This window comes from Xiphophorus hellerii, chromosome 6 (genome assembly GCF_003331165.1).
Source record: "Xiphophorus hellerii strain 12219 chromosome 6, Xiphophorus_hellerii-4.1, whole genome shotgun sequence".
Lineage (NCBI taxonomy): Eukaryota > Metazoa > Chordata > Actinopteri > Cyprinodontiformes > Poeciliidae > Xiphophorus > Xiphophorus hellerii.
In genome coordinates, this window is record NC_045677.1 from 1570577 (window position 1) to 1598286 (window position 27710).

The window sequence follows — 27710 nt, forward strand, 5'->3', positions numbered from 1 at the left end:
ATAAATGGAGACACATTGTTGATGTTACCATTATAAAATAGCTTACAATTAAGTATTGGCAAAGATCAATGTAATTTTCACAGGAGGCGGAGCGTTGTTAGCAGCTGCTGAAAGTAACTAAAAAAGTTACTTTTAATGTAACTTAGTTACTTTCCAAATCAAGTAGTCAGTAATCTAACTAAGTTACTTTTTCAAGGAGTAATCAGTAATCCGATTAAAGTTACTTTTTCAAAGTAACTATGCCATCACTGATCACCAGGTACAGCTAGTCAATCAACCATTGCTGTGTTCAGGGAAGCACTGATTAATAATCGAAAAATAAATATTAAGCCTGGAAACTTGATATCGTAACAGACTGAATGTTATGTTTTTAACGTAATCTTTGCTCATCTTGCAGGCGCAGGCGATTGCCACGGTAACAGGTGTGCTTAAACTACAGAGAGAGAGAGAGAGTAAAAAGGTACAACTGGTTTTGAGTTGATCACCTGTTCGGGTTATTTTACCTTTGTTTACCTTTGCTGTGGCTCATTACAGCCGCTGTAGTTTCTAAATGTTGGACTAATTACCTCGTTCGTTTGTGAGTATACGTCATTCACAACAAACAACAAATAGAACAAATATATTTCATAAAATTTTAACAAACAAATGGCTTCTACCGTGGTAATTATGTGAAATTAAATTAATTATATCCCAACTTCAGAAGATTTGCCTTTACCTTTACAGAGCTCTTTGGTTCCTCCTATCAGTCTGTAGCTTCTCATATTGAGGTCATCAAACCAAATTTCAGATCTACCATAACTGACTGACACCTGCTGGCCTCAGGTTTGCAACCAGCTTGTGACTGAGAAACCAGTAACCTGCTCCCAGATGATGACATGAACTTGTTAGTTCCTCTGTCCATTGTAGTAGCTGATATATTGTGAAAATCCGGTAGAAATGATGCACTAATCGAGTCATGTTTACATAGAAACAACGCACCGCGAGGCTTTGTTTGTGAGACTTGCGGTCACGTGGGTCGGTTGTGGGCGGAGCTTGGTAAGGTCCATGCTGGAGGTTTTAGTTTAACAGTATTGTTACTGTTAAACTTGATTAATTTTAAATTACCTTTAAAATTAATCACACAAGTAACATTTAGACCCAACAGTAGACTTAAACTTCAATAAAATCAATCAGGTTGTGTTTGCTGTTTTGGTCTCATGCAAACTTTGCTTTAATTCTATTTCTTTTTCTATTTAATCATAAGAAATCATAGTCAGACAGAGAGAGTCATGAAACAGGAACAGCAGGCTTCCTGAAAAAAGAGGAAGTAAATTTCCAGCTTGCAGATTTATAAAAATAGTTTAAACTATTCCTTATTTCAAAGCATAAAAGTTTTAAAGAATGAAATCTAAACATTTTGAGTAATTGAATAAAACCCTAAGTAAAATGTTGATATTGGTTTACTTCTAAGAGAATACTTATGCTTACACTCATGGGAATACTTACAAGTAAAACAAGTAACTGTACCTTTGGTATCAAATGATTAGAAAAATAGATTATTCTTGGTATCTTTTCAGAAGACCGTCTGTAATAACTCACATTAGGATTATAACAAGAGGAACTAATAAGTTATGGTTAAGAATATTATAAATGAATGCTAAATCAAAGAAGCTAAAGATGTCATAGACATGATTTTGAAATTTAACTTGAAATGGTGTAAAATGTGTAGCCGCAATTAAAGATCACTGATGTTGTATTGGAGGTAGATAGTAGATTAAAGGTTAGGGAAAAGCGGAACCAACATGAAACCAGAGATGACCAACGCCTCAGAGATTTGGAAACAGCTTTTTGAACAACTTAAACTGCTGAAAGAAAAGGTTGTGCAGGCAACGGATGGAGGATGGCCTTTGAGCAACCCTGGGGCACTAGCACAGACATCAGGACATAATGTTTCTAAGACAATGATGTATATTAGATCATCTATCCAAGCAGTCAGCCAATGAAACAAGCACAGCAACAGTGCTAGTCAATGCAAACACGTCTGTAGGGTGGATAAACCCTATAAAAGGTGAGTGAAGAACTTTTGATTGGATCCTCCAAGCAGCTTCGAACCAAGATTGAGATGGACAAAGAACTGTGCAGCTGAAGAAGAGCTGGGGCCACAGAGCCGAAGACTGTCCTGCACATTGGGACCAACCCGTTAGCCCCGCAACATGTGGCTTCAAATCGCGCTTCTCTCATAGCTGGGTTCAGACCACAAATACAAAGACCAAGAAAAAGGCAAAGACGAAGAACAAAGGAAAAGAAGAACTGGTGTTTCCTTCAGTTCTACATCTCAATGGACCAGAAAGATCGTGAGACAAGGTGAAGGGAGCTTCAGAGCTGCAAGACAAGAAGCTGAGGAACGCTACACACATGAGGAAGTCACCCTAAGACCCGAGACCTGCTGCTCTAAGTCAGTACTCTTCTTGCCAGCACCCAAGTCCTGTGTGACCTCACCATCGATGCAGAGACGAAAGCTCATCAGGCCTACCGAGATTCCTGCCTCATCAATCAGTGCTGTGAGTCTCCTCCTGCTGCAACACCTTCTTTGTCATCAGGCCAGTTCTGGGGTCCAAAATTCCATACTCCGTCTGTCTCTCTCAAAGGTTCCCTTTTTAGTTCTCAGTGTCAGCATTAGGGAAAGAGACTAGATGATTGATTTTACTTATTTGATCATTTCTGCTACTGAATTAAGCTGTACTGACCCTTGCAAAATTGCCTTACAATATTTAGCATAAGAAAATCTAAAAGGTGTTGTGGACATTCAATTAATGAGTCACCTCAAAATTTTTGATGATTGTGAAATAGCTATGTCGTTTGATTGTGGAGAGGAAAAGGTGGAAAACGGTTTATAAGTTGCTTTTGGTCCAAAACTATATGTAAAACAACATCCTTGGGAGTAGCCCGAGTCACTAAAACCAACCTGGTTCAGTACAAAGGGCACGTTGTAATAAAGAGAAAGCGCGACCATTAACAGGTGTGCCCTGTGAAACTAGTTGGCTGCAGGCTGCTCAGTCTGGCTAATTCAAAGGGGGAAGAAGGGTGGGTAGATCGCCCAAAATCGGGAAAAAAGTCTCTTGGAGGTACACCTAAAATGCCTTAACCTAGAATTATGAAACTTGGTACACATGTGTGTCTTGTCAGTACCTACAAAAAAGTCTCTTAGAGCCATGGTCCAAACCCAACAGGAAGTGGGCCAATTTGGATCAAAGCCACCACATTGTCTATTTTATAGACGTCGTATCTGATCAAACTTGTCCTACAGAGTTTGACATACAGACTTCAGAACCACTCAGCAGAGTCTTGAGGCATTGAAGGTCAAAAGTTATCCTGCAAATTTTTGTACATCAAAGCATGTGGGCGTGGCTAAGTGTCAAAATCTGACTATTCGCCATGAAACATAAAGGTGTAATAACTTCCACATACAAAGTCAAAACTGCATCAGACTTTCTATGTCTCATCACAGACCAGCCCTCATTACATTTACATGTTCAGTTGGTGACATCACCTTAGCCCCGCCTGCTTCCAACAGGAAGGTCCCTGTTATTTTCTGCTGAAAGTCTTACTTTTACTCTTTGATTCATATAGGTTTAAACCTGTGCCAAGTGACATAAAATGACATGAAGATGAGTTCATGTCAACACTACCTGCTGACTGAACTGTGTGAGTGTGACTGAATGGGGAATTTCAATCCCTTGCTATATGCATACAGTTGGCACACATGCATCATCTGATTTGCACCAGACTTGATATGTATGACTTTTGTTCATCTCTAAAGAGAAAAATAACATTGAATTGTAATTTGACTGCACTGCACCCCCTAGGTTAATTCATCAGCTATATCTCCTCACTACGTTAGCTGATCTGCACCAGATTTTTGGTGCGTCGTCAGGGAGCACTGCCGAATGCATCGATGCGTACCGCCTAGCGGATGGGTGAAGTGGTGACTATGCGAGAGAGTCGCCGGAGCTCCCGCGGTTGCCACAAAGCCGGCGCAATGCTGAGGTGCCAGGGCTGTTCGAGGATGCTTGCAGCTTTAATTAGGCCTTCGCAGCGAAGGCCTAATTATAATCGTACTGTTTCTATCTTTTTTTTCTCGGCGCAAATGAATTGGCTTTATGGGGGCTTTATCATATTCAAAAACTCACTAAACTTGGCGGATGCGTCAAGACTGCAAAAAAAATTACGTGTTTTAAAATCGTCGCAAACATTGCACAAGAAACGGCTCAATAGCGCCACCTGGCAACTTTCAAAACTCCGCTATGACCTTACTTCGTCATACAGACATGAAATTTGGTACACTTGTAGAGCTCCCCAAGACACACAGAAAATTCAATTAATGTCATAGTGCAACTCAGACAGGATGTCGGCCATTTTAGATCGACATAACCTATGGTTAAATGGTGACATCACTTAAGCCATGCCCCCTGAGAACAGGAAGTGTCATGTTTTACTGTGAACGGTCTCTATCTCACCCTTTTGACCTAATCAACATGACACTGTGTCCAGAGACAGAAGACATGTGGGTGTGATGTGGATTCCAACCCTGACCGGTTTCAATAGAGTAGGTGGGCATAGCGGCGTGGCGAAGTGACCTGTGAGGCCGTTGCCATATGTTTGGCTCTGAATTCCAGTTTTGAGCCAAGCTGCACCAAAGTCACTAGGATCAATCCTTATCCATCCCCCAGACAGGAATCCACAACAATCATTGGTGGGTGTGGCCTAATTTCTCTGCAGCGTTCTTTAGAATACTTAAAATCATCAGCCCCAAGCCGTGTTTCAACCCAGAATTCTGAAACTTGGTACACATGTGTATCTTGTCAAGACCTACAAAAAAATTTCCTGGAGCCACAGTCCAAAAACAACAGGAAGTCGGCCATTTTGGATCAAAGCTGCCATGTCATTTTTGTAGATGTCATATCTGGTTGAACTCGTTCTACAGCTTTTGAGATACAAGCTTCAGAATCACTCAGCAGACTCTTGAGCCATTGAAGGGCAAAAGTTATCAAAAGATTTGTCGTACATCAATGCATGTGAGCGTGGCTAAGTGTCAAACTTTGACTATTCGCCATGAAACTTCCAGGTGCAAAAACTTCCACATACAAGGTCACAGCTGCATCAGACTTTCTATGTCTCATCATAGACCGGCCCTCATCACATTCACATGGTCAATTGATGACATCATCTAAGCCCCGCACCATTCCAACAGGAAATCACCTGTTTTTTCTGCTGGATATCTTACTTTTACTCTTTGAATCAAATGGGTTTAAACTTGTGTCAAGTGACATAAATGACATGATGATGAAGTCTGTCAAAGCTGGCTGCTGGCTGAACCATGTAGGTGTGGCCGAATGGTGAATTTCAATCCCTCGAGGTATGCATACGATTGTCGCTAAATCACACATGCATCATCCGATTTGCACCAAACTTGTTATGAATGACTCTTGTGAATCTCTGAAGAGCGCAATAGCATTGCATTGTAATTTGACTCCACTGTGCCCTCTAGGTTAATACATTAATATATCTCCTCACTGCATCGACCTATTTGCACCAGATTTTTCATGCGTTGTCAGGAAGCGCTGCCGAACGCATCTGTGCATATAGCATGGCAGACTGGTGCGGGAACTGCACAAGAGTGTCTGCAGTGGTTGGCGGGCGTCGTTGCCCGAGCTCCTGCAGTCGCCAGGAGGCTGGAGCCGTGCTGAGCTGCGAGGGCCGTACGACGCTGCTTGCGGCTTTAATTAGGCTCTTTTCTTGAATGTACCTGTTGTGAGATTAGTTTCTATTGTATATCTAGAGTAACGGTAGTTTGGTTTTCTGAGCACTTGGGGAGCACTAGGGAACTATAGAGAAACGAGTTCGAATAAGAAGTAGTTCATGTTGTTACCTCATGCTCCAGTGAAATGAAAGAAGGATGGCTTTTCAACCCGACGATTGCTTCTCCTGTCTTCCCTCATATGGTGTCAGAATTAAGGATTTATACACCTACAGAGAGAGCACAATTTCAAAGTTTGGGCCTCTTTAGCCATTTGATTTTACACAGCCTGCGGAGTGGCCGACCTGGCGGCAGAGACTCTGCAGCTTCAGAGTCGCGTCGAAACTCGACAGGGAGAGCGGCGAGTTGCAGGTACATTCACTCCTGTACTCTATGGGGAGAGATGGCGAACCTATTGATGGCTCTTTTGTGTTTCCCGCCGCAACAGTATTGTATATCTAGAGTAACGGTAGTTTGGTTTCCTGACCACTGGGGGAACACTAGGAAACTATTCAGAGAAACAAGTTTGAATAAGAAGTACTTCATGTTGTTACTTCATGGTCCAGTGAAATAAAAGAAGTACGGCTTTTCAACCGACGATTGCTTCTCCTGTCTCCCCTCATATCATGACAGTACCTAATAAATCCTATAAATAACCAAATTACTTTAATAAGCAACATTAATTTGAGCTTATTGTCATTAAGCTCAAATTAATAACATTAATTACATTTAAAATTAGAATATTCTAATGTAATATTCTGTTAAATGTTTTTTGTTGTAAACAGAAAATCATCAGCATTAACAGAATGTTAATCTATGTTTCGCTGAACTACTGAAATAAATTAACTATTCTTTATAGAATATGGCTTTGTATTATAAGAAAAAATAAATACATGGCATCTCTCGGAAGCAACACAGAATAGATTATTTTTCTAAAAGCAGCCGATATTGATTATAAAAGCACATTACTATGAAATGGCCAGCTTTTTTCTGCACTGATTCAAACGACAACTTTGTTGTTTCAAGGCGGACCTATATAACAAGACAACCTTATTTCATCAAGCAATGTGGTTGCGTCGCTGCTTAGTGTGCAATCTGCGCGTAGAGAGTGAACAACACCGAACATAATACCAGCAGACTGGATGAAAACGTGTCTGCTGGTATTGGTAGAGCTGGAAACTGAAAGTTGACTAAGCATACATCTACATCGATCAAATTTAACAAAACAGAAATATAAAGCAATACCTGGATGATATTGTTACTCTGTGAAAAGACAGTCTAAATGGCCGCTTCACCGCATTTGCCCGACCACAACCCAAATATCGGAAAGTTAACATCCATCCCAGAACCTGAGGTTTCTGTTTCTGATTCTTCTTCTTCTGGCAGAAGACAAACAACGAAGGCGCAATGCTGCCATCGACTGGTAGCATTGCGCCAAGATATAAACATGTACTGTATACTGTCGTTATTAAGGCAGTTACTGACATATAACGACCTTGTAATAGCGTCATCATCGGAATTGTTTCTTTGATTAAATTGTGTCTTTGATACATTCAATAATTACGTGTTCTATTGTTTCATCATAATTTAAAATGTACCTCTACTTGTATGATGTCCCATTACCGTATAGTAGAAAAACGTCCAGTGTTCCTAGTTTAAAATCTAGTGATCATCCTCCTAATTCTCTAACCTATCTTTAAATCCTGTAAAACTAATATTCTTTTAAGTCAAATCATCCTAAGCCATGCTGAAGATGGATAGAGTCTTTTGTAAACGAACAAGCCCTGGACAGGAAGCGAGTGCGGACGGTGTCAAAGATGGAAGGAAGCTCAGTCCCAATGACTCTCTAATCTGTCCTCACCATTTCCTCTATACACCATGTTCCAAATTATTATACAAATTGGATGTAAGTGTCATAAAGATTTAAGTTTTTGTTGTTCCATTAAACTCATAGATGGCATTGGGTGTCAAGAGTCTTTGGATTAATTTCAGAGACATGGGCTGATTAGTTTGCCAGTTGAGCTCAATTGATGGGTTGTGAATAAGACTGTCATGACACCGTCATAAACATGACATAACACCTGTCATGAACATGAGTAAGTATTCATGAATATTTATGACTGTTGTCATAAAGCGTCATTCGGTAAATCATGACACTTTTAATACAAGGTTGACATTATTCAAAATGTCTTTGTTATGACAACTTGACATTAACCAAGAAATCATGATCTGACATAAATTTGTTATAAAAGTATTACTGATTACATTTTTGAAAATATGTAGCTCCATGTTATTAAAGCTAAAGTTTAATCAGAAATACTTTTATAACAAATTTATGTCAGATCATGATTTCTTGGTTAATGTCAAGTTGTCAATACTTATACTTATCTAGCATCCCAGAAGTCCAGAGGATACTTACTGACTTATACTTATCTAGCAACCAAGAACAGGGATTAGACCAGAGTATACTTACTTATACTTATCTACCAACCCTGAATAGGAGTATCCAGAGATTACTTACTTATACTTATTTAGCAACCCAGAACTAGCAACCCAGAAAAACTACCTTAGCAACTACTTTTTAGACTAATATTCTTTAAAAACTAGAAAAGGAATTAGACAAGAGGATACTTACTTATACTTATCTACCAACCCTGCATAAATAAACTAAATAAGAGTATCTAGTTTATTTACTTTGGATCAACATTATTAGTTTTTTTCTTCTTTTGCTCTTTCCTTTGGTTTCTTATTTTGTTTGTATGTCCTTTTAAATCGTGTAAAGCACTTTGATTTGCCTTGTTGCTGAAAATGTGCTATATAAAAAAATTACCTTTACCTTTTCTGTGATATATATGTATTTAATAAATTTGTATTGTATTGTATTATATTTGTATTGCATTTGTATTTTCTTAATATTTCTGTATGCATATGACCACATATTTAAAAGTATCCAAAGTTACACACACGTTTTTTTTAATTGGTTTAAAAATCGTGTTTCACAGATACAACTATCCAACAGATACAACTATCCAACAGATACAACTATCCAAAGTTACACACAAAGATGCTTACACAAATTACAAATCCAGTATTACACATGCACAGGTATTTTGAGACTATTTTATGTCCATAAATACATCTCATACAATGCATCTCATGCAATCAAAATATCATTTAAGTAACAAAGTCTTTGTTAATGGACACAAAAAAACTGGTGGATATTCATTCACTGCATGAATGTATTACCTTACTTTTAATTCTTTTAATTTAGGGGAGAGTGGGGGAACATGTCGAATCTCAAGTATTTTGACAGGAGGAGATGAGACATTAGATCACTGCAGGAATTACTGGATCCAGGGAAACAAGTTAGTTAGAACCTTAGCAGTTAGGCCCAAAAATGAAATTGGACATTGTTGATTTATTGCAGAGAGGTTCAGAAAGCAGATGATATCAGGCCATATTTGATTTTTTGTATTTCTTTATGTCATGTGGTCCACACTCCTTACCGGCTGGTGGCGGTAATGCTTACCTAACGGTTTTGCCAATCGCCAGTAAAACTTAAGAAGAAGAAGGAGGAAGCGGAAGAAGACTGCTGTTATTTAGACGTAATCGGGAAACTGAACTGACTGGGTGTGTGAGTCACTGTACCGCTTCAAAAGCAGCAGTGAAGTATATCGTTAAGCTATGGACAGAACGTTCAGTCGGATTAAGACACAGAGTCTGAGTAGGCTGGACCTGAGTAAGAAAGGCAGCGTGGATGAAGACATTGAACATGTGGTGTCTCTGCTCAACAGCTGTGAGCAGTTCTTCACCACCAGCTCATGTTCGGGCAGGATCATCCTCATCGATGGGGTCAGACGGGCTTTTAAAGTTCTACTCACTCATTGTTAGAATCACCCAGGTCTTCCACTGAACTAAAAGTTACACAGTTTAACACAGCAGACATCTTATTTAGAAGGTGGCTGACATACAGCTAACCTTAGTTTCATTGCAAAACATTCAAACAGAAGAACAATAAAATAAACGCACCAAACACTTACAGGACAATTCCAGCAATCAACAGCTGTTACATCCTTTATTCATCTGTGTGATTTAACATTGTAAATCAGCTTATTCCTATAACCGCGTAAGCTAACAAACATGCTAACTACTAGCCATAACCGTTCGGCTTTAGACACCAAACTATCTCATTTGATTTACTCACCTTTTGTTCTTCCATTAGTGCAATGGAAGCTTCGGGGACTCCTCTTAAAAGTCACTTAAATCTAATGAAAAAAGAATTCTGACTTTTTTCTCTGAAAATGTCAGAATTCTTTTTTTTTTCAGTGGCCCTAATCCTCTTCCGTACGTCAGGGATGCCCTGTAGCACCCTTTTTCATTTCTTCTCCTTATGCAAATCTTAGCTACTTTTATTTAAAAAAGTGATATTAACGGCATTTCAGTTGCAGGAAAAAAAACTGTCAACTAGTTGATGTTACAACTCTGTTTTATAAGTCTCAAATTGATGTTCCGCTTAAATGCATTCTCAGCTTGTGGTCTTAAACTGAACTTACCTAAATGTGAGCTTCTTCCAGCCAGTAGTTGTAATAAATTATCTTTGTCCGAAATTTCTGTGAAGTCTGAAGTTAAATATCTTGGGGTAACTATAGTTAAAGATCAAATAGCAAGAACAAACAGAAATTTTGATCAATTTATACTCTCTTTTCAACAAAGATTTAATCTATGGCTACAGAGAGTACTGACTGTCACTGGTCGAGTCCTGCTGGCCAAAACTGAAGGTCTTTCTTATGTTGTCTGTGCCAGTTCAGCCCTTGATTTCCCAAACTGCCTATGCACCAAAATTGATCAAATAGTTTTTTATCTTATTTGGAAAAAAGCCCCATTTCATCAAAAAGTATGTTATGATCAATAGACTAAGTTAAGGTTGTTTCAACATTCTAGACTTTAATACCCTACATTCTACTTTCAATGTAGAAAGTTTCAATGTTGAAAGTTTTGATCCACTTAACTTTCAAAGTTAAGTGGATCAAAAGATATCTGAAAAATCCAAATTCAATGTGGCATTGGATCCCTGTACAAGTTTTTAAATCCTTGGGTAGTCTACACTTTTTATTAAGACGTAACTACAAAATAGGAAAACTCCCTATTAATTTATCTAGCTTCCATAAACAGCTACTTTTATCCTGGACCTGGACATTGGTTTATAAACATAACTTTTCCCCTCATAACTGCCTTTTTTGGAATAACCAAGATGTTTACTTCAAGGATCCTTAACTGGATGGATAATGATTTTATTATTATTATTATTATTATTATTATTATTATTATTATTATTATTTTCTTTACTTAACCAAGTACAACCATATTGATATCTAGATCTCATTTTCAGGGGAGACCTGGCGGGACATTTTCAAGAGGGACATTTGTAAAACAATTGTTTAATAAGGATGGACAAATGTTTAATAATGCTGAATTTCTTTGTAAATATAACTTCCATGTGACTCTTAAAGAATTTGCTGTTGTTTTCAGTGCTGTTCCAGCAGGTTTAAAATTTCATATCTACTGGGGATAGAGCTCATGTTAAATATTCTAGGTTTCAAGAGTTATTTATTGGTAATACACATACATGCCTGCAAATTTGCCAAACACAAGCCTACCCTCACTGTTTTCAGAGCCTATTTGAGATGCCTTTTGGACTCTTAACTTTGTGCACCAACTCTAAAGCTGTGAAACTTATCATAGCCATAAGTGATGAATTTGATTTGTAACCTTTTATTTTTTTCTCATGGACGCCTAGGGATTTGTTTCACCGGCACCTCAAGCATACTACTACTGTCAGCAATTGTAAATTTTTTATTTGTAAATAAAGTTGTTAAAAAAATACCCCAACGTGGGGACCCTTCATATGGTTGGCTGAAGGTAGATATCTGATTGACATTTGTGGATTGAGCCACATCAGGGGAGTCTCAAAATTCACACACAAATGCAGCGAAGCCCACAGGCCAGAAACAGCTTGTAAATCATATATATTTGTGTTTGCATATAGGCCTCTCACAGTAACAAATTTTGCTGAGCGATTAATTGTCTCACAAATTATTGCGATAAATGATGATATTGTTTGAAGACCATTTTAAACTGATGTAATGGTAATGACATAATAATGCATGCAACATCTTGCCAAAAATGAATACTCTTCCTTTTCAAAAGAACACTTAACACTGGAACTGGTAAACAAAATAAACAAAACTACTAAAAACAAAAATAAAATGGACTCTCAGTCTCCGTTAACAAAAAATGCACTTGAATAAAAACTAAACACAACATTAAACGAAAGTGGAAATAAAAACTACATTCAACTAAAAGAGTACAGTTTATGAAATCTGTATACTATATTGCCCTTCAATAATCATTAGATTTAGATAGAGAAGATAGTTATATCCAACTACCTGATGCAATAGTTCACTCGTACCTTACACTAAGGAAATGAGGAAGGGAGGGGTCAGTGGAGAGCACAGGAGTGGAGCCTTTTTCATCCAGTGTCATCAATAGAAAGAAAAATACGCAGGAAGAAACGATAAAGCGAAAAATTAAAATGAGGTCGATCATTTTCGTTTATCATGCGATTAATTGATTTATTGTTTATCGCGACAGGCCTATTTGCATAAAATATACAAGTGTGAATCATGTTCTGTGCATGTGTGAGTCCTTCTGTGCATATTGCTTTGTACACACGTGAGTCATCTTGTGCATATGTGACTCGTCCTGTGCACATGTGAATAGTCCTGGCATTTGTGAATCGTTTGGTGCAATATTGAAACTGTTCTAGCTCCATATCCTTGTTCACATTTAGTTAGCAAATTGAAATGAGAGGCTTAAAGTCTTCTGCATAGCTTAGAAGTTCAGATTAAGCTGAGCATGAAACTACTTGTTCCTCTGTAGGCGGCAGGCAGCAGTGATGCCCACAAACAGAACTGTGTCTGGCTGTTTGTCTCACACCAGAAGTGCACCTGTGATGACCTGGTGAGATACAGCAGGCTTGTGGCCCTGATCCAGTGCTTCTCAATTCCAGTCCTCAGCCCCCCCCTGTTCTGCATGTTTTAGATGTGCTTCTATTCCAGAACAGCTGATTCAAATGATTGCATAACCATCAAGTGCTGCAGAAGCCTGTTAATCAGCAAAATATTCTATCCGGGTGTGTGACAGAGGGGAAACACCTAAAATATTCAGGGCAGGGGATCGGGAGGACCGGAATTGAGAAACACTGCCCTGATCACACATGACAGTATTTCATATGTGAAAATATTGTCATGTGTCTTTTCACATGACAGTATTTGTCACGTGGAAATATGACAAATAATTTTATGTTTTCTGCATCACATTCAGTCAGTGATGCAGACTGCTGGTGATTCATCAGTCTGCATCATACTCTGATGCAGTCTGAAGAGTGTGTATTTGTGTTTTCCAGATGTCAGGTCTGAGCAGAGCCTGTGGAGATGCCGTGTTGAAGTTCGAACCCTTTGTTCTCCACGTTCAGTGCCGCAGGCTAGAGGATGCACAGCTGCTGGTGAGGATAGCACTCATAGGATTAACATTTGTTCTGGGGAAGAAGCACGAGCTCCACAGTGGTTCTTATCAAATTCCATTAAAAAATGTAAAAGTGAATTACTTAACAGTGACATACTTTAAGGAGAATTTCTGTGGTAAATCAAAAATTCAGACCCCAAGAAAGTAAGAATGTTACATAAGTAAAATATAAACTGAAGTGGTTTGACAAGGATAATAGAGAAGACATAGGAAATTTTAGGAAGGTCCATCATTTTAAGAGTTTTCTGCCATGGGTTTTTAACTTGACTTGCCTATGTAAGAGAGGGAATTAGCTACCTCCCAATGTCTAAGTGATTCATCTAAGTGATTAACAATGTCTAAGTGAGAAATGATTTCTTTTTCTAGATATTCTAGAAATTCTATTATTTATAACATAAGAATTTTTAATAACTCCAGTCTGCCCAGGGTGTATAATCTAATGGGTTATATTATCAAGCAATGATCAATGATTTTATAATCTGCATGAATTTATAAGAGACATTGGGAGGTAGCTAATTGGAATAGGGTTGCACAATAAATCGTAAATATGTTGTCACCGCAATATCAGTGTTCAAAACATTCATATTCATGTTCAAACATTTCTGTCGAAGAAGAGAAATGTTTGCTTTCCAAAATCTCTGTTTGGAGATCAATAATTGTTGATATATAATATCTACACGTTCTGAAGTGTTATATATTTATGCTAATGTAATATTTAGCCAGTAGGACAGTCTCACTACAGCAAAAACTCATATCAGACACACATAACATTGCCCAAAGGTCACACAGAGTAGGAAGCACAAATTAGAAAGAGAGGAAAGAAGAAAAGAGGTATATATTGCACTTCATCTCGTCATTACAATATTTTCCAATATTATCGCTATTGCAAGAATTTCTAATAACATTCAGACCTGGTGGGTTCTTTATTCGACTTGAGAACGAGCTTGACGTTAGCCTATATCATATTTTGAAAGAGTTATGGAGGTTTCCTGAAGCTTTTGACTGTCTGTTAGAAGACGGACCAGCAGTAGCCAGAATTATTTGTTGAATTGCCTATATGCCACGGACTTCCTTTTAGCACTTAAACATTCTTTAGCCACATAGACCACTTCCGGTGCACAGGCAACAGAATGTTAGCAATGGCTCCTCGGTCGCTGCAGGACTATTAATGATGTTTATAGAATTATTATGACGTCCTCAAAAGCTCTAACAATGACTGTTGTTAAGTGTTAATATGTATCGGTGGTGTTAAAATAAATGAAGAAATTAGCTTGTTTCCATAGTAATAGGTTACCGAAAGTCTTAAAATCCCTTAAAGATCAAAGGAAAGATTGCTTTTATTTGCTTGTTAAAAGTAAATAAAAAGTGTTGAAGGTTGGGTCAGAGCTTTTGGCTGATGACTCTATTTAATGTAAAGAACAGCAGAGTGATTTTTTTTCATTTGTAGGTTTAACATGCAGCTTTTCTTTCAGCATTCAGTGGCTGTCAACTCAGGCTTCAGGAACTCTGGGCTCACTGTTGGCAAGACAGGGAAGATTGTATCGGTAAGCAGAGAGAGGTGGTGATGCAGATAAGATGTAATTTTAAGTTAAACCAGCATTAGTAGCTTTTTTTATGCATTTCACAAGACTTTTGATTTTTAAGTTCATCTTACAAACATAAGATATGAAGAAACGCTGAGATTGAATGTAGTTCTGGTGTCATTACTAAGATTTTCTGTGTGTTACAATGTTCTAGTGTTCTATATCTGGACACAAAATAAACCATTAACCTTTTAGCATTTCTTAACATTACACAGAGTGATCTTATCCAAAATGCAGAACTATTGGATGAAAAAAAAAATTAATAAATTGACTTGTATGGACACCCTCCATGTTATTGTTTATATCGGGAAATTCCATGTATGCTCACATCGCTGGAGACCAAAAAGCCTATTCTTTTACATACTATCGATAGCTGCTCTGCCGGGGTGGAACAATTTTATTATCTAAATAAACCTTGGATATGTAGGTATTATTAATTTGATGCTATGCGCCACAGCAAAGAAAAAAGCACAGAAAAATTGTTGAAGAACAACTCAAACACTTTTTTTCTTGCTTTCTGTGTTGGCTACGCTACACATAGACTCATTGCCATACTGTTACGTCCACAAAGGGCACAACATATTTGAGGACACGAAGACAAAAACTGAGGATTCAAAAGTAATTTTTATTTTCAATTCTCTCGACCTTTTCTTTAAGATGAGCTTCTTTTGATTTTTCTGTGAAGAAAAAGAGAATTAAATCCTCGGTTCCCCGTGTCCCAAAAAAAAAGAAAACAAAAACTCCCAAAGTATAAACAGAAAGTTGGACCTGATGAGCCGATCAAAAAGAACAAAACGGTACAGCAGGGGGCCAACCCTATACAGGGCCGTCGAAGCCCCTGCTAGAACCGGACTACAAGAAAAAAGAAACTACTGTTAAAGAAAAATCGAAAACAGGACAACCGGTCCCACCAGGTCAAAAATTACAACAAAAAAACATCAACCAAACAAACAACTAACAAAAACTACCGTGTGGCAGGCTGGAGACGTGCGAACCGCGTCAGAAGGCATCCTGGGTGTTGGTTGGGAGTGGGCGTCGCCTTTACCTGGCGCAACCCAGCCTATTTATAGGCGGTCCAACAGCGTCACAAATTAACGGACCAAATTACAAGAAAGAATTATCAAAACTCCAAAGTATATTAAACAACAAAACAAAAAATTATACAACTAACTTCTATACAAAATGATCCAAGTGAAAAAAAAATAGACAGAAATAAATACAATGTGCCGAAGCACATAACACATACCTACTGACAACAACGCCACATCTGTTTTACAGGATTCATCACCAAAAAACATTCAAACATTTCTCAAAGAAAAACCAGAATATTCACTTCGTTACAGTATTCTGCTTTTAGGCTTGACATTTATTTTGCGATTATTAATAAGTGATCACTGTGGTAGATTAGCTACTGCTGCTATTAGCTATTCTAACAGCAGTGGTTGATTATTTAATTGTGGTTGATTAATAATTTAAACACCTGCTTTACTGATGATCTATCAGAGTTGGTGTTTAGGTCGCCTGTTTTATTTTGCAACAGAACCGAAACACATTGAATTCAGAATCACATTTTCATGTTATGGTTGTCAAAGTCAAGCAAGAATAACTGAACTACTTGCCTTTCCCTCGCTATTGTTTTTTTTCTTAAAACTTTTTTCTGACCTTGTTATCTGGTTGTCATAGTGCAGCAAAGCTATACGTCCCTTTTTCTTTTATATATATATATATATATACAGTACAGACCAAAAGTTTGGACACAACTGTGTGTCCAAACTTTTGGTCTGTACTCAGTTCAGACCAAAAGTTTGGACACACTTTCTCATTGAATTCAATGAGTTATGTTCAATATGTTAGAAATTTATCTAGAAAATGTAGATATAACACAAGAGACAGCAGAATAAAGTATGAAAAGATGATAAAACATGTTACACCTTCTCATTGAATTCAATGAGAAAGTGTGTCCAAACTTTTGGTCTGTACTGTATATACAGATATACGGTATATATATATATATATATATATATATATATATATATATATATATATATATATATATATATATATATGGGTGTCACCAAGCGAAGCAAAGATTGTAGAGTGAGAGTCCTGTTTTTATCTTGTACTCTTCTGCACTCTAAGGGTTGTCGGCCAGCCTTAATCAGTTTTTGTTTGAGTGAATGTTGCCAATCTTATGTGGTTATGTGAGCGTGCAGCAGTGTGCATGTAAGATTAGAGTCAGAAGAAGGACACAGAATCATTATTGGATGACTTGCCAAAAGAAAAGCCCTCTTCTTTCTGAAATCACAGCAGCATGATTAAGATCTGCTAAGCTGTAACGCAGTTAAGCACAAGATTTTTGGAACCATGGCATTTGGACAAATGAGACCAAAGTAGAGATGTTTGGCAATAATGCACAGCACAAGGTGTGGAGAAAATTAGACACAGCATATCAGCCCAAGCAGCTGTGCAGCATGGTGGAGGAGAACTGGTGCTTTTGGCTTTTTTGAAGCCACAGAACCTGGTACGAGGGCTGATGATATGAACCTGCTTTCAGTCATGCACTGTCATGAGTGAGTGACTGTCTACTCTCTGTCCGACACCTGAAGCTTGACCTTAACTCAGTCTTGAAACTGTCCATTGCGCTATAAACTCAACTAAATGGCTCAATATGAAAATCGTTACTTTTAATGTCACTTAAAAAACAGCTGAGTAGATAGTTAAAATCTGTATAATTTAGATAACTAGATTAAATTAAATGATTTTTTTCTCTTCTCAGCATAACTTTTCTAAGCAAATATGACACCCATGACTCTTGTCCATTTTTAGCATATTTTTAGAAGATTTGCTTTCTTAATAAAACATTGCATGATTTGATTTATTTATACACTTTTGTTGTATCTGTCATTTTTAATAGATTTTAAAATCGGCTTTCTCCCACAGTCCAAAAACATGACTGTTAGGTCAATTTTCCTTAGGTGTGAGTGTGTGTGTGCATGGTTGTTTCTTCTCTCTGTCTCTGTGTTGCCCTTGCTCATCTTCGCTTTCCAATGGAAGGATGCCCTTTGCATTGCTTGTATTGTACTTGTCATTGGGATGTTGCTTATATGTTTGCAATGATGCACCCCTGCAGGCGGTTCGCAGCACCCACGGCCTGGAGGTTCCTCTGAGCCGTCATGGAAAACTTTTAGTTGATGAAGACTACATCCAGTTCCTGACACAAATAGCCAATCAGAAGATGGAGGAGAACCTCAGACGGGTACAGAGGTTAGCCTTTTGGTCGCTGCAAGAGAACCAACACCATCTAATGTGAGCTCATGTCAGACTCTTTCAATGTGTCTGCTCCAGGCTCTTCCAGAACCTCCAGTCAGCCGTGTCAGCAGAGAGACAGCATATCCCAGACAGCCCTGGCACCCAGGAACATCAAGATTCCCAACACACACACAAGAAAGGAAGGAGGGGAGAACAGGGAACAAATAAACAGAACCAACTAAATGTGAACAAACGAAGACATCAGCACGAGACTGATGGTTGTCATGATTATGGGGACAGCAGCCTGCCAGAGCTGAATGACTGTCTGGACCTGTTTACATAAACAGATTCTCTGTTTAGAAAAGTTCAGGGCTGAGCAACTGTGTACTCGGCTATCCAGGATCAGGTTTAAATTGTTGAGTTGGATCAACTTTCTGGAGGTGGCTGCAGAGTTGCTGATAATAAAGGTTGTGTCCCATCTGTAAATCGGCTTCAGTTGGACATAACTGAGACACTTACACTGCATGAAAAGAGAGATTTCCAGCAGCTATTGACACATAATGTTGCTGCTTGCTTGAGATTGAGGACAGGTCAGCAGAAGTTTTTTTTTGTTGTAATAGAAAACTGTTGAGAACTGTGGAGAACTGAGGTGTACTTTGTGTGTCGGTGTTACACCATTAAAGGAAGTTGCTGGAAACCATAGAAATTCAAATCAGCTACTCAGCACTGGCCTTCCTGACTACCTCTCCTTATGCTTACATCTTAACAATGATTTGTTTACACATATGACTGCAAAAGTTGTAACCAAAGTTGCATTTTTATTTTCTTTTGATTTATATAATCAGAGATTCACATTCTTTGTAATTTTTTTTGCCTTTTTTCATTTAAATGGAATTATACACAAATTATAATACAGGGGAAACATTAAAGCAATAGTAAATTCACAAGAAAACAATCTAATATATGTAATGAATTATGCAATTTTAATGTATTAGAAAATTAAAACTATTGATACATTTGGGAAGGTTATGTCATCCTGGTCAGTTATCCAAAACTGATTAAAATCAAGAGCCTTTAGGGTTTCTTAGATAATGACATACTACAACATGTCATTATTGTTAAAACTACATTGTCATTGTTAAAACATTGAGATATTTGCAAGGAGATATAATTAGTGTGGATAATTAAAGTAAATCCTTTCCTCATGTCTAGATTGACAGCCTGATACAGTATCTCAATCTCCCAGATTTCCACCACTGTGCAGAGTGGGATAACAACTGCCCTGCTTAAACACACAGTGGATGTGTTTACTACGCATCGTCCAGGAATGGGCTCAACATGTAGAAATGATGCTGGGAGTGAATTATCTGTTCCCTGCAAGCTACAAACGTGTACTAGCATTCTATAAAAATATGAGACTTATAAGATGAAAGATGACTTAACATTGCAACTGAAATAGAAAGATATTTCAAATTAATTAAAGAGCAGAACTAAATGCAAACTCGCACTGTGGATGAAGTTAAAACCTTTAAATGGAAAGGAAAGAAGGAATATGACACCAGTGCATTAAAAACACACAGAAATTAAAACATAAGAAAATGTGGAAGGTGCAACAGAGAACACGGTCATGCTGTAGAATACCCAGCAAAAGGAAAAAATGCAAGAAGTGCAAGAAAATGAGACATTTTACAGCAGCAAAGAGTGTGTGAGAGCTGACAGTTAAGGAATGCAATAATAAAAATGATGAACTATTCTTTCTGGGCTCACTTACTGAAGATAAAACATTAGATGAGGTCATCACATAAGATGAGCCACTTTGGCACACCACATTGAACATTGGGAACACCCCAGTCACATTTAAAATAGACTGAGGCAGACATACTTCATTGATCACAGAGGTTACATATGATGGCTTAAAGAAAAAAAACAAACTCAAGCCAGTCAGAGGACCACAACTTGACAGCCCTGGAGGCATAGTGACCACTAGAGGGTAGTTCATGGCCAAATTCAGTTCTCAGGTGAATAGCAACCTGTTTGTTTGCTATTTCAGGATAGTGGTAGTAAAATCACGAGATAATTCAAGTTGAGTCTTCTTTTGTTCAAACACTGTCTGGAGGGTCTCTGTTTTTATTTCTAAAACAGTTTGTGGTGCTAGAGTCTTGGCTTTTTTGCCAGAGTTTTGAGTTTCAGAAGTGTCCATCTTGGCTTGGTTTATGAAAACTTCCAGTTCAGCCGCAGCTTTCAGTGCTGATTTTCTTCTTTTCTCATATTCTGTTTTCCTAGGTAGCTCTTTCTCCACTTGCTGATCCTCATTTTGTTGCTTTCCAGATATCTTCTCTTCTTCAGTAACTTGAAGTTTAGAGAGCAAAGCTTCATTTGGGTTAATCTCATTTTTGACAATGACTGTTTGATTCTCAGCTGTTTCTGTTATTGAAACTTGTTGTTCAGAGTTTTCTTCAGAAGCTTTCTAATCAGTAATTGAGTGTTTCCAGCTCAGAAACATCTTTCATTGTCACATTTCCCTTTCGGTTTAGATTTCTTAGATGCCTCTTTCTCCTCTTGATGATCTTCATTTTGTTGTGTTTCAGAGACCATTACTTCTTCCCTCACTTGCTGTGGTTTAGAGGTCACCGTTTCATTTGTATTAGTGTCCTTTTTGAAGTTGACTTTGTGATCCTTGACTAGATCCAGGATTGAACCTTCTTGTTGTTCAGCCTTTTCTGCAGAAACCTTTGCTCTGAGACAGATTTCATCTTGTTCTTTCGCTTCAATTTCTTAGATGGCTTTTTCTCCACTTGATGATCCATCTTTTGTTGAGTTTCAAAGATGTTTCTTTTTTCAACATCTTCCAATAATTCTGTCTCAGTGTGTATTGAAATCATTCGATGTACTGGTTTTGACTGACCTGTCCCAGTCCTTGGAGTGGGGAATGTTATCGTCTATTCTAAATAGAGGAATCATGTGCAGAAGTTGCACATTTACAGAATAGAGATGCTTTCTGTCCATAAAGGTGTATTCACAAAGCGGGCTGCTCGACTGAAGGATGACTGCAGCTGGCCCGGTACCGGTACCGCACAGCTCCTTCTTTAAGTTTTGCTCAGAACTCCAGGATGATCAGTCCGGAAAATCTAAACACCAATAAACCATCATCAACCTTTTCCAGCAGAACGATATGATCTCTTTTCAATCGCTCCCTCTGAATCCTTCCATTGGCAATGTTCTCCATCAGAGCCAAAGCGCTACACAATTGCGTGGCTCACCTTTATACAGCTACTTCTATAGGTGTGATTGTATACACACCTTGATCATCTTAAAAATAATCAAACCTGTTTCGAGTTAATCTGCTGATCCAACCCTGTTTTCTTTTTCTAGTGAGAATGAAATTACCCCATAGATGCATTCCATGCGCTTTGGCGCACAGACCAATGCGTTTCATCTTTATGAGACAAAAACTGAGGAAAAGTACTATTTACATTCAAGTGAAGTTTTCATATCCTTTTATTTTTATTTTCTTTATTTTGTGTGCGTGTTAGGTTATTGTCTGAGGATAAATGCGGCTCAGTTTCGTTTGTTTAAACAATAAAATATTAAAATCATGAAAAAACATTGGGTTTGATGCTTCTTGGTCTAAATAACTGAATGCAGTCAATTTTTAGTGTATTTTGGTGAGTTTTGACGCTTTGTAGTTTGATATTATCCACTGAAAAAGTTTGAGTGACTGCCGCACATTTTCACGGCAGGGAAAAAGTGTGGGTATATCTATGCAAACTTTGACGCAAAGTTCATTTTTATACATGCCGACTTGTGCGTAAAATTTGGCGCCACATTTTTTTGTGCGTACTGTCAAGAAAACTGGCATAAGGGTATGAGATCTTTCCGGGTATACGCAGAAAAAGGTACATAAAAGCTTGAAAGAAATAAAGTAATCTTGTAAGTTTGATTAAAAGATAATTAAGTTGAATAAGTCTGAATAGCATGAATACAAGTAATCACTCAATAACTTTCTGCAAAGAATCTCTAATTAATGATCTGTAATGATTTGTTTCTGCAAAGAATCTCTGATTAATGATCTGTAATGATTTAGATATGTAATGATTATGTTAATGGTTAACAACAAGGAAAAGATGTGATTTATTGTTAATGAATATGAAGTTATAATCATCTGAAATCAAGTTAACAAGAGGTTGAATGAGTTTACTGAGTTTTAATAGATAAAGTAAGTTATAGAATATAGAAAAGATGAATGTGCAGTACAGCTCTGAGAACGGGAAATGTCGCAAGCAGTTCTGAACAGATGGCCAAGAAGCACAGGAAGAAAGGAGAAGTACGGGAACTTCCACTGTGGTCGGCAAGCAGGTTAAGAAATGCGGGGACTTTTTCATGAGACACAGCAGCCGTGAAGAAAGTCACGTAGGCCAAACCCTTCCCATACACATACATGATGGAGAAATGTATAAATACGGGCTGCAAAGAGGAACCAGTTGTTCCCAGTCCGGCGGCGCAGAAGAAGAGACAACACCTGCAATAACATGCAGGAGCAGATTGAACTACGGACCGCACTTCAGAACTACGGGGGAGCTCAGACTTCACACCGCTAAGAAAGGACTGGGTCCCGTCGCCCCATCTCTAGTTCTTTATTTGACAGTCGGTCTCGTCTCAACCCAGCACTTTCAAACTCTGCAACAAGACTTGGAGGAAGGACAAAGGTCCCTCAGGGAGGAAGAACTGGGTCTTGCAAAAGGATTCGGACCCGTTCTGCTTTGTTTCCTTTCTAAGGAGGATTTTTTCCACACAAGGCAAAGACCTCGACCAAGGATGCTAGAAATTCCTGCTGCCAAAAGATCCACCATCGTCTGGGTATGAGTTGAATCTGCTCATTGAAATTCCATTTCAGAACGTGCGACTTAAGTTAGAGAAAAGAAGACAGGGTAGTATGATTGTACATGTAAATCTGATTACACTGTTTTTGAGTTATATAAGATTGATTATTAATTTGTATGTCGCATATCCCTGCTTAAGCTTGCTTAATAAAGTTATACTATAAAATTCTAATGAGGTTGGTGGACATTGGAATTAATAGAGTCATTTAATCTTTGTCCGGTTCTTTTAATTAAGGTAAAACTAATGTACGTGATTCCAGTAAAACAGGAGGCTTCATAATTTCCTTTGGTGAGAGTAAATAATGACCCTGGGACTTACATCTAAGTCACTAAACATAATCTAGCCGGTTCCAAGTGCAAGTTATGATTTAGAAAGTGGGCTACCGTTAACAGAAGTGGTTATTGGAATTATGCAGCTGCGAGGGCTACTCAGCTGATTGTTTCTTAACTGTAAAGGGTCATAACTTCTGGATTGGAGGTAGTTAGAGCTAGACGAATCACTTTCGCCACCAGTTTAAATAGATTATCTCTGGTAGAGTACTTTTAGGGTAATACCCAGGTCTCAGAGATTTTCCGGACCTGTTAGACGGAGAACTGGTCAGTAGGCAGCCCTGTGAAGTAGTGAGGAGTGGGCGGGGCTGACTATTGCAGGATAACCTACATGGCGCCCAACGTGGGGCGTGTTGGAGGACACATGTAGGTTATCCTGCAATAGTCAGCCCCGCCCACTCCTCACTACTTCACAGGGCTGCCTACTGACCAGTTCTCCGTCTAACAGGTCCGGAAAATCTCTGAGACCTGGGTATTACCCTAAAAGTACTCTACCAGAGATAATCTATTTAAACTGGTGGCGAAAGTGATTCGTCTAGCTCTAACTACCTCCAATCCAGAAGTTATGACCCTTTACAGTTAAGAAACAATCAGCTGAGTAGCCCTCGCAGCTGCATAATTCCAATAACCACTTCTGTTAACGGTAGCCCACTTTCTAAATCATAACTTGCACTTGGAACCGGCTAGATTATGTTTAGTGACTTAGATGTAAGTCCCAGGGTCATTATTTACTCTCACCAAAGGAAATTATGAAGCCTCCTGTTTTACTGGAATCACGTACATTAGTTTTACCTTAATTAAAAGAACCGGACAAAGATTAAATGACTCTATTAATTCCAATGTCCACCAACCTCATTAGAATTTTATAGTATAACTTTATTAAGCAAGCTTAAGCAGGGATATGCGACATACAAATTAATAATCAATCTTATATAACTCAAAAACAGTGTAATCAGATTTACATGTACAATCATACTACCCTGTCTTCTTTTCTCTAACTTAAGTCGCACGTTCTGAAATGGAATTTCAATGAGCAGATTCAACTCATACCCAGACGATGGTGGATCTTTTGGCAGCAGGAATTTCTAGCATCCTTGGTCGAGGTCTTTGCCTTGTGTGGAAAAAATCCTCCTTAGAAAGGAAACAAAGCAGAACGGGTCCGAATCCTTTTGCAAGACCCAGTTCTTCCTCCCTGAGGGACCTTTGTCCTTCCTCCAAGTCTTGTTGCAGAGTTTGAAAGTGCTGGGTTGAGACGAGACCGACTGTCAAATAAAGAACTAGAGATGGGGCGACGGGACCCAGTCCTTTCTTAGCGGTGTGAAGTCTGAGCTCCCCCGTAGTTCTGAAGTGCGGTCCGTAGTTCAATCTGCTCCTGCATGTTATTGCAGGTGTTGTCTCTTCTTCTGCGCCGCCGGACTGGGAACAACTGGTTCCTCTTTGCAGCCCGTATTTATACATTTCTCCATCATGTATGTGTATGGGAAGGGTTTGGCCTACGTGACTTTCTTCACGGCTGCTGTGTCTCATGAAAAAGTCCCCGCATTTCTTAACCTGCTTGCCGACCACAGTGGAAGTTCCCGTACTTCTCCTTTCTTCCTGTGCTTCTTGGCCATCTGTTCAGAACTGCTTGCGACATTTCCCGTTCTCAGAGCTGTACTGCACATTCATCTTTTCTATATTCTATAACTTACTTTATCTATTAAAACTCAGTAAACTCATTCAACCTCTTGTTAACTTGATTTCAGATGATTATAACTTCATATTCATTAACAATAAATCACATCTTTTCCTTGTTGTTAACCATTAACATAATCATTACATATCTAAATCATTACAGATCATTAATCAGAGATTCTTTGCAGAAACAAATCATTACAGATCATTAATTAGAGATTCTTTGCAGAAAGTTATTGAGTGATTACTTGTATTCATGCTATTCAGACTTATTCAACTTAATTATCTTTTAATCAAACTTACAAGATTACTTTATTTCTTTCAAGCTTTTATGTACCTTTTTCTGCGTATACCCGGAAAGATCTCATACCCTTATGCCAGTTTTCTTGACAGTACGCACGCTTTATACATGAAGCCCCTGGAAAAGGAGGTTGAAGCATACGTGGATGCCACAGGAGAGTTTGTTGGAGTGAGGAGGACAGTTCTGGAGCAAATAAAACAAACGGAAACGGACAGCGAGCTGCAGAGTGTCCTTATCTACATAAAGGACAACTGGCCAGATCACATTAAAAGTGCAGCAAAATCATATTTCCATCAGCATGGTTCAATGAGCGAGTTGAATGGAGTTTTGAGATGCGGAAACCAAATCATTATCCCTCGCAGCATGCGGGATGACATGATCCAAAAGATCCACCAAGGCCACCAGGGGCTGAGAAAATGTAGACAGCGCTACAAAAATACTGTTTGTTTCCCGGGGATTGGAAGATTCGTCCGAGAACTTATACAGTCATGTCAACACTGTAACATCAACCTGCCTAGCCAGCACAGGGAACCTCTACTCACTACACCGCTGCCATGGCAAAATATTGCAGCTGATCTTTGTGAGTATGATGGAAAAAGTTACCTGGTCATAATTGACAATTTTTCAAGATGGCTGGCAGTTTTGGACCTCCCAAAGATGAACAGTGAAACATTGATTGCAAAACTGAAAAGCACCTTCAGCTGTTTCAGGATACCTCAAGAAGTATGGACGGACCACAGTTTTCTGCAGAATAGTTTGGAAGGTTTGCTGCAGTTTGATTTTCAGCATGTCACATCCAGTTTTAATTTTCCCCAGTCTAATGGCATGGCAACAATCTGTCAGGACAACTGAGGCTATTCTTAAACAAAAATGATCCCGACCTAGCTCTTCTGAGCTACCGTTCTACTTCAACAGAGCGACTCTCTTGCGTTCTGTTGAACGCAAGAGAGTCCTGCCAAGCTTGTGATGGGACAAAGCTTACGCACAACCCTGCCAACCCTAAAGGAAAACCTGAGACCTGCTTGGCCTGACATTGAAGCAATGAGAGAGAGTGACAAGAAAGCCAAACTGTCATATGAGAGACTCTATAACGTTTTCGAAAGCGAGCAGAGTCCGAGCAGAGGCCACAAAATAATTATGCTCAACAGCAAACAACATAATCCCAAGTACAGCATAGAGTAGCTCATCGATGTAGCAGCCATGTAGCCTGACGTAAAAACATTTTGCTAGACAATGACAAACACGGCGTTTTGAAGCCAAAATACCTCAGAAATATACAGAGCCAACCATAAGAATCAACACATTTAAAGTTAAAACTCAGTTTCACACAAACACAAAGACCCTAGCTGTTGAATTAGACCATTCCAGGTCGCTATCAAGCTAATTTTCTATTAGCAGCTTTACTAATCTTTTACATTACATTACATTTACCAAGGCATATTAAAACAAACCTTTATGCTTTGGCTTTTTTCTATTCTTGGTCTTTCTTTTCTCCCTCCCCGAAAGAGAAGTCATTTTTTGAGACATTGTTTTGCTTATATAACTTATGACTGGAGCTTTGGACCTTTGGATGTGCTCTGCACGTTGCACAGCAGCTCATGTTACCGGCGAAGCGTGCGGTACCTACCGCGGCCACCAGGGGCCCCCAAGAGCAATTTCTTTTTCTTTTTTTTAATCCATAAAATAATGATTTCTATATACATTACCAAATATATATTATTGTAAAACAAATTATTCATGATTAAATTGTATATTTTTTATATTATAATGACATAGAAATGATTACTAAAAAATATTCAGCTCCCCTGAGGGGGCCCCTTAGTGGCCCTGGGGCCCTAAGCAGTTGCTTAGTTTGCTTACGCCTTGGGCCAGCTCTGGATGATGTGCAATATATATGTTGTGTATTCGGTGAAGTTTGTAAGTTTTTTATGCATATATTGTTGTAGGCCTATTTTGAACTTTAGAAAAAATAAATCATAAATTTGAAAACATAATAATCCACCTCTCTTTGTTTGACCTGGCCTGGCCTAGCCTTTTTGTAAGTATTGGAAGCTGAATAATCCTGGGGCTATAATCCCAGGTGGTGTTGTTGGTCATAATACAGTATTTTATAATTTAAATAGCAGATGCCACTAATGCTACATATACAAACATAAGGGAAAGGAAAGGACTACATAAAGAAATGCTCTCTTTAGGACATAGTGTAGACAGAAGCCTAGAAAAGGAACCAGAAACTGCCTGGCTCCAGTTTCTCCAGTTTCATGAACCTCGCCATGTTGTTCATGCTGCAATGCACTCTGGGTAAATGACGTCTTTAGGTCCACTAGCTCCAT

At 38.5% G+C, this 27710-nt stretch overlaps 2 protein-coding genes across 10 annotated transcripts in view; one reads left to right on the plus strand and one right to left on the minus strand.

Moving 5' to 3' along the window:
- tmem68 (transmembrane protein 68) overlaps positions 1 to 7151 on the minus strand; it is a 28957-nt gene extending 21806 nt beyond the window's left edge. For 2 of the 4 annotated variants that reach the window (XM_032565079.1, XM_032565081.1), the window contains exon 1: positions 7022 to 7151. The gene's annotated coding sequence lies outside the window, so the exon portion shown is untranslated. Of the gene's footprint in view, positions 1 to 5908; positions 6007 to 6188; positions 6285 to 7021 lie in introns of all 4 variants that reach the window. The other 2 variants (XM_032565078.1, XM_032565080.1) reach the window with 2 other exon arrangements.
- A 1815-nt stretch (positions 7152 to 8966) lies between these two features.
- The window catches only part of LOC116721387 (tRNA wybutosine-synthesizing protein 3 homolog), a 66907-nt gene continuing 48163 nt past the window's right edge, over positions 8967 to 27710 (plus strand). The window contains exons 1-6 of one of the 6 annotated variants that reach the window (XM_032565075.1): positions 9331 to 9628; positions 12716 to 12796; positions 13242 to 13340; positions 14833 to 14904; positions 18074 to 18199; positions 18289 to 19945. In XM_032565075.1, the coding sequence (XP_032420966.1) occupies positions 9461 to 9628; positions 12716 to 12796; positions 13242 to 13340; positions 14833 to 14904; positions 18074 to 18199; positions 18289 to 18420 (678 nt within the window). In that variant the 5' untranslated portion in view covers positions 9331 to 9460 and the 3' untranslated portion in view covers positions 18421 to 19945. Of the gene's footprint in view, positions 9629 to 12715; positions 12797 to 13241; positions 13341 to 14832; positions 14905 to 18073; positions 18208 to 18288; positions 19946 to 27710 lie in introns of those variants that run through there. The other 5 variants (XM_032565072.1, XM_032565074.1, XM_032565073.1 and 2 more) reach the window with 5 other exon arrangements.